A 7262-nucleotide genomic window follows, 5' to 3' on the forward strand; every position below is an offset into this window, starting at 1 on the left:
TTTGCTCATCGTTTGCTCGCGAATGGTCAATTGGAGTTTTCGTTTGCAAAATGGGGGACTAGTGTGAAGCTGGTCCCACCCAAATTGAATCGCGTATATCGTTTGAACTAAAGAGGTGCTGATGGTGGAAATGAAAATTCCAATTGAACATTCGTGAGCAAACGATGAGCAAACGTATGCAAAAAGAAAGTTTTGAGTTTTTCAAAAATGGGGGGCCAGCTTCGCACGGCTCTCGGTTCTATGGACGTCCGTTTGCGTGGCCGAGGGGAGTGCGTTTCTCTCTTTCGTTTGCGCACAAGTTGTTGGATATTCATGACCGAACGTTTTTACATAATTGCAGTCGGCTTCTAACATCCTTCGAGACTCGTCACGGATGATTTGCGAGGTGGTCGTCGAATGCTGTTATTATCTAGGTAATTCTTTTCGAATCCGTTCGATTTTGATAGACTGGATGCAGGCGAGGAAACACTTGTTGCGACACTTTATGTGTGCCAATGATGATAAACGATGAATAATTGCTGGCAGTTGATTCTTGACGACGACCGACGACGGCTGATGACGATTGGCTCTGTAGATTTATACAAAAATAGATATACACGAAATAGTGCTAAAATTGTGGTGATTTGTCAAAAAAATTTCGGTGAATGTACAATAAATGGAATAAAACTATTCGGTCACTTCCAGAACCGTCTGTGTTCCTATTAGACCTGCCAACTATAATTCCAAAGGAGTGCAATCAAGACGTAACGAAATGCAACAAGTGCCAGTTAATGAAGTCGCCGCGTAGATTAATAAATTTAAAAATGACCGGCACGTTGTTATTGGCAATGAAAGATAAAAAGGCGCAGCCAATTAAACGCTAGAATTACGTTCCTCTGACGTTTGATAGGAGTGGTAGGACAAAAGAAACACAGACGGCGACTGGCGAACGACATGGAAAATTTCTGTAGACACACTTTGTAGCTTTAATAGTTCGCACCAGCGATGGACAAAACTCTAGACTTCGAATAAATCTGAAATATGTCAAGAAACGTTAAAAATAGGAAACGACATTATAGGTTCGAAGTCTGTCCATCACTGATTCACACTAAACACGTCGACATTTTATCTCCCCTTCGCCACGAGTCCCTAATCACACCGAGTGAAACACACACCGTTCGTATGAGTCCATTTTTATTGTGTACAGGGCGTATTGCAACGTTTCGGGCATCGCTTAGGAAGGATGCCACACATTATAATATATCTCATACACAGCGCGAATTTCAAATATATATATAATATAAATCTGCACTATGCTTATTCTTCGTTCAAAAACGAGTCGAAAATGTAGAATAAATCTTTCTCGTACGATCCTTCGTTCTCGTGGAAACTGACCTCGAAGTCTGTCCCCTCGATCCAGCATGGCGGTGGATCTACCCAACGACGTTCGAAGTTATTTTCCACGAGAAAGGAGGCTCCGTTTAAAAAATGCTATTTCACCTTTTCGACTCGTTTTTTAACGAGGAATCGTTTTAAATTATCTCGCGCTTCGTATAGGAACGCAGACGAATGATCTCTGCGTCGAACGATTGGAACGTCGACGGGGACCGGTTCGACGAATTAAAAATGGCGCGACTAGTGACGATCGCGCTTCGAGACGGATTCCATCGGGTCTGCGACACTAAAGATAATTAATTAGGAACAGTAGGAACGGATTTCATTTTTGAGCAAGTCCTTACGCTTACAGGGGAGGGGGGAGATCGTTCAGACCTTGGCGATAGTTAATTAACACTATAAGTATCAGGGCGTCGCAGCAAATATTGCCGATTTTAAATACGTTATCTTCCGAGTATTTTTGGAACGAAGTGTACATATTACTACGCTAAATAATTGATACTCCGATAGTCGATGCATCGCAGAAAAGGACAAACGATTGCAAGGTCGCTAGAATTATTAATAAATGAATCACAGTTTTTTAAACGGGCAATATTTTCAGGACACCCTAATAGCACTTGGTAAAAACGGATGCACGGTCCATCGAGATTACGCGTACCCGTTTGTGCAAGTACGTACGCCTTTAACGCCCGGGTCACGTGGTCGTAAGCTCGCGGCAGTTCGTTTTCAAAGGTACACAACTATAGCAAAAATATATCGATGTTTAAAGGTCGCATGCTCAGCTGCTTATCTGACTCGCGAACACGCGAATGTTCAATAAGAACATATAGTCGAAACTCTCTCTTCGACATCTCCCATGATTCTTATCGACACCATCGACTGTCACGCATAGATGACATCGCTTCTCACCGCGATGACATTACTTTCATTTTAAACAATGAATCCAAGTAAAGTGGCACGTTAAGTAGAGCAAATCTGGATCAGATTTGTGAATTTACAAAAATAAGTACTATGACAAATCTCGAGTTACGGGGGTCTTCGATTGTCTGTAGGAAGCTTCATGGACATTGGTCTGGCACTTGCGTTAATCGTTTCAGAATAACGAGGGAACGAATACAATTTTTCACTTATAACGATCCGTCAATGATTAATATCCGACGCATACATGTGTGTATATATATCTCGACAGACAATTTAAACAGTCTCATCATCTCGACCAACCGTCGAGGGAATCACCCAACAGAAGGCACTTGGTTGCAAACGCTTCAGAACGTAAACGAAGTTTACGCGTTTGGATACTGGTCTCGTGGCGATTAACGTTCTGTCGAAGTGGAAAACTCTGACGGAGAATCCACGTCGGCCTAAAGCCACGTTTCCACTCGTGCTACGAGCAGGACACGCTTGGAGGCTCCTCGAGGTCTGATTTCAAACAGGACCTCTTAGGGGTCGATGGAGGGATTGTTTATTTATTTCTTGAGGACCTCCAGGTGTATTAAAATCGAGCGAAGAAGTTTTTTTTTATTTAACGAGTAATAGTACAAAGAGCATTATTATGGAGCTAGTTGAACTCATCGGTAAGGGTTGTTGGCAGAGTGGATGGTAGAGGATCCTTAAATGCGACGCGATTAATCGTTTGAAGAACCAGTAGAGGATAGTCAGGTACTAATAAACTAGTGAGTAATTGGACTGTTCGAACGATTGATAGCCTCAGGGCTCGGGAAAGCCAGGCATAGTGATCAGCCTTAACATAAGCCTTATTGATGAGTGCAATTAACCCAGGACGAAACGCGGTAATATTGCTCTCTGTACGTAGCGAACCGGTATCACCGAATGATGTACCGAATAGGGAGAAAACTATTCTTCGACAAATTGGGACTTGAAAATTTGCACGGATAAACCTGCGCTTGGATAAAAAGAACTTACTCCTTACTGAATGTACACTCTCGTCTGTTAATCTCGCTAGTGGTTTGTCGATTGAATAAAATGGTACTCGACGATGGGCCCGTGTGCTGCGTTTCACGCGTGGGAGCGTGGCTTAACTCTTTGCGGCACAAGAATCTGAGTAACCTCGGAACTGTGCTCAAGGAGGATAAATAAAAATTACGGAGGTTGTAGGATGTATAAAAATGTACCCAAAGATCTGAGTACCCCTGAGACTGTGCTCGTGGAAGATAAAAGGGACAGACACACAGGGCGTAGGATGTACAAAAATGTGGTGCTGTCGTAGGCTGGTGGGGACTGGGTGGTGAACTGTTGCAGCGATCACTGGAGTAAGTGGTCACTATAGCAAGTGATCAGAAAAAGTGGTCGCTAGAGTAAGTGGTCGCTAGAGTAAGTGGTCACTGGCGCATGTGGTCACTAGAGGAAGTGGTCACTGGGGAAAATGGTCACTTGAACTAACGACAATGCTGCATTTTTCTCTATTTCCTAGATGGTCATCCACCCTTCGTGCTGCAAAGAGTTACCCCTCTATCGCATGACTCCCCATTCTAGCCTCTTAAACCCGTCAAAAGAAATCACTCCTCACCTACAACCTACACATCCCTCAACAGACCTGAACATTCTCAATGACTCACGCTAAACATTCTCAACTCTATAGAAACACTTTCAATTGAGTTCCCCAGTTCGAAGCATGTAGTAGAGAGTTGAGGCGTTCCTCGTCGATAGAGGGTTTGGTCCACGACGCAAGCAGTCTCGTTTGGACGGCAACTCGCCTAACTCGGAGGCTGGCCTATTGCACTGGCTCCAACACGCGCTGGGCCTTTGATATTTCCAAGACCTTTCGTTCCGTAGTCTCAGGCTGGCTCGTAGATCGCATGCACTCCGCTGCGGCGGGGATTAATTATCGATCCGAGCGCGCTCGCTATAAATTATTACGCATTAGTATGTACAAACACATCGCCTCGACGGCGAAAGGAATAGACTTCAGTCTACGGGTGTCTCGGCGGATTCGGCTCTCGATCAGGATTTCGACGGATCTTCCGCGATCGGGTCGCTGCGCTTCTTCGTCTCCCACAAGTTGATCCTCTTTAGGGGGTAGCAGATCAAAGCTGAAACGAGGATCAAACTTCCGGATAGATAGAAGGAGGCGTCGTAGCTCCCCGTGGCGTCCATGAAGACACCTGAAACATTAACCGAAAGATACTTAGCTTTCGTAGTTAGCGTTGCGTGTGTCGACATGTATGCTTCCTCTGGTGTGTTCGATTAAAATATTTGCGTACGATAACAAAAGTGGCTCTTGTTAATAATCAAAGAGGTATCAATTAACAAGATTGCCTAGAGAATAGTGCACGAACACTTTCACTTTGTTTACCGGAGCAGTTCTACCGCGAAATTGCTGAAATGCCAGAGATTAGATAAACGCCGAGTGTGTTTACCGATCTAATACGCAGCTTTAACAGCGTAGGCAGCTCGTCAACCAGAACGTACCTTTCCCTATAAATCAAACGTCTGGGGAATCATAATGTTATGCGTCGAAACTCACCTCGAACGTTGGACAAATATGTTTAAAATAACCGAGCGTGGAACTAAGTATTCTCCTCGATCCTCAAGGTCTATTTAGAGCGGTGTATTCGAAAATGTATCTCGACTACAATTAATTCCATCGACTTAGTGTTGCAATTGGCGAGCGATATTCAAATCGTACATTTTAGAATTATGATTAGACTGCGCGTTGTCGGGATTGTTCCTACAGTCTGTGGAAACCAAACGTAATCTAGGCGTAACTGTCACTCGAATACAGAATCATTTGCAAAGATTACTTCGCTTCGTTAGCCAGGAATTCTTGCCGCATACCTCAACGACTAATCTAGGCTACTAATGGCCAACATTCCTTTCAGAAAGGTGCAATTAACGACCGAGAATCCGATTTTTTCTAACTCCTGGCTACTAGCGTCCCTGAAAGCGATCGATAATTTCTAATCACCTGCAATAGGCGCGCCTATGGCTGCCGCCACGCCTTGGAACAGAAGAAGCAGTCCGAACGCGTTGGTCAATTTCTCCAGCCCCAGGAGGTCTACCACGAGGATCGATCTCAGAGAGGCGAACACGGCTGGAAAGAAATTATATTATAAAACTTGGTTCCGTAATCGGTTTGTAATATTTCTGGAAGCGATACTTACATATACTGATGCCAAAGCTGGCTGCATAGAAGAATTGGTAGCCCTGGGAGAGCGACAGACCGGAGCACATGGTCAGGATGCCACCGGTGCTAATGAATATGTTGTTGACGACCAGGGCGTCGACGCCAGGTAAGCTACTGGCCATGCCACAGACGACACGACCAATCGTGTTACCGATGCCGATCACGGAGACTAGGAACATCGCTGTGGATGGCTCCATACCTGCCAGCTTGGCTCGATCTGCAACAATCAAGCAAGAACAATTCAGTTTATCGATTCAGTTCGAGTTCCCTTAGGCTTGGGTGGAATTTCTGGTCTGGGTTATGTCTAGGTTAGATCTAAGCTAGGTTTTCATCAGTGGAGGTCATGAAGGTACTTTTTGGACTCCCTGTAGATTGCAGAAAATTTTTTGCGACGTTTCAACACTTCAGACAATTTCAAGAAACGTTGCAAGACTCCAGAAAATTAAATGCAACACGTTTCAAGTTTCAAGGCTCTAGAAAATTAAATGCACCACGTTTTAAAGCTCCAGAAAATGTTGAGCAACATTTCAAAATTCCAGAAAATTTCCAGCAACGTTTCAGGACTCCAGAAAATTAAATGCAACAGGTTTCAAGACTCCAGAAAATTGACTGCATCAGGTTTCAAAGATTCGGTTCCTGGGCAACGCAGGATGCCTCAAAAGAGGGTACAATGAACTTTGTTATCACGAGGTGGTTGCTATTCCAAGGATTACGCGGACCAAATGCTGAGGGGCAGTATTGAGGCTCTATACGGTACCTGGGACATACATGAAGGGTGTATAGAAGCCCATCATGGTGAGTCCGCCAGAGATGGCCAGAATGAGGAACGAGGGGCTCTTCAGGAGGCTCAGGTCAAGCATGGTGGTAAGTATACGCCTCACGCTCTCAGGACAGAGGTAGCAGCTTCCGCTTTCTTCTTCGGCAACGTCTGTAGCCGTTGGTAGACGCGTGACGGACATGTGATATCCCACGGACGATTGCTATGAAAATCATGGTCAATATCTCAATTCATAACTCCGAGTGCAATTATCAGGCCCTGCTTAGAACCTTCTACCCCTATTTCACCCGAGAAAAATTCTCACCTGGGACTTGTAGTGGGGCAACCTGTTCAGAGATCCTCCGTAGAAGATGTCGTCCCTGTAGAACGGTCGCTGTGGATCCTTGTTGAGGTTGTTCCGCCTGTTGCCCACCTTGAGGGACTTCTGGCTGCACTCGGAGTCTGCGCGCAGGCGTCTCCCGCTGATCGTGTGCCTGCGAATCTGCCAACAACATCCCCGCTTAACCAGAACGCACTGTTATCGCGATTAAATGACTCCTGCTGGCACAGGACGCTCCATTATGTCCGCGGTACGTCTTCATTTCGAGGTACCGCGGGTTGACCAATTAGCGAGCTCGTTAGTCACGATCCCGTGACTCGCCAGATTCCTCCTCAACAAGTGAGGACTGTTTGGCGACCATCTAACGGCGTGATAAAACTGGAGAGTCATTTTTATAGATTGTCGGATGAACCTTGAACGTCTGAATGTGCTGGTCGTAGGAACGAGACGTTTAGGAACTTTTGGGACTTGGGAGGTGATAGCTCGTACTGTTTAGGGGCGGATTTTGGCAGGGTGGACTGTTCGAGGTTAGATTTTGGTAGAGTGTACTGTTCAAGGCTAATTTTTACAAGGCTGTACTGTTCAAGGCTCGATTTTACAATCTTGTCCTGTTCAAGGCTGTATAATTCAATGCTAGATTTTACGAA

The 7262-nt window shown here is 45.0% G+C and overlaps 1 protein-coding gene across 8 annotated transcripts in view; it reads right to left on the reverse strand.

The window, feature by feature from the left end:
- Window positions 1-2535: 2535 nt before the first annotated feature.
- Window positions 2536-7262, reverse strand: part of LOC128880426 (monocarboxylate transporter 3) — a 43053-nt gene continuing 38326 nt past the window's right edge. For all 8 annotated transcript variants that reach the window (XM_054130482.1, XM_054130485.1, XM_054130486.1 and 5 more), the window contains exons 8-12: window positions 6601-6777; window positions 6276-6498; window positions 5496-5735; window positions 5300-5425; window positions 2536-4496 (exon numbers count right to left, since the gene is read on the reverse strand). In XM_054130482.1, the coding sequence (XP_053986457.1) occupies window positions 4336-4496; window positions 5300-5425; window positions 5496-5735; window positions 6276-6498; window positions 6601-6777 (927 nt within the window). In that variant the 3' untranslated portion in view covers window positions 2536-4335. The remainder of the gene's footprint in view (window positions 4497-5299; window positions 5426-5495; window positions 5736-6275; window positions 6499-6600; window positions 6778-7262) is intronic.

Source organism: Hylaeus volcanicus, chromosome 7 (assembly GCF_026283585.1).
Source record: "Hylaeus volcanicus isolate JK05 chromosome 7, UHH_iyHylVolc1.0_haploid, whole genome shotgun sequence".
Lineage (NCBI taxonomy): Eukaryota > Metazoa > Arthropoda > Insecta > Hymenoptera > Colletidae > Hylaeus > Hylaeus volcanicus.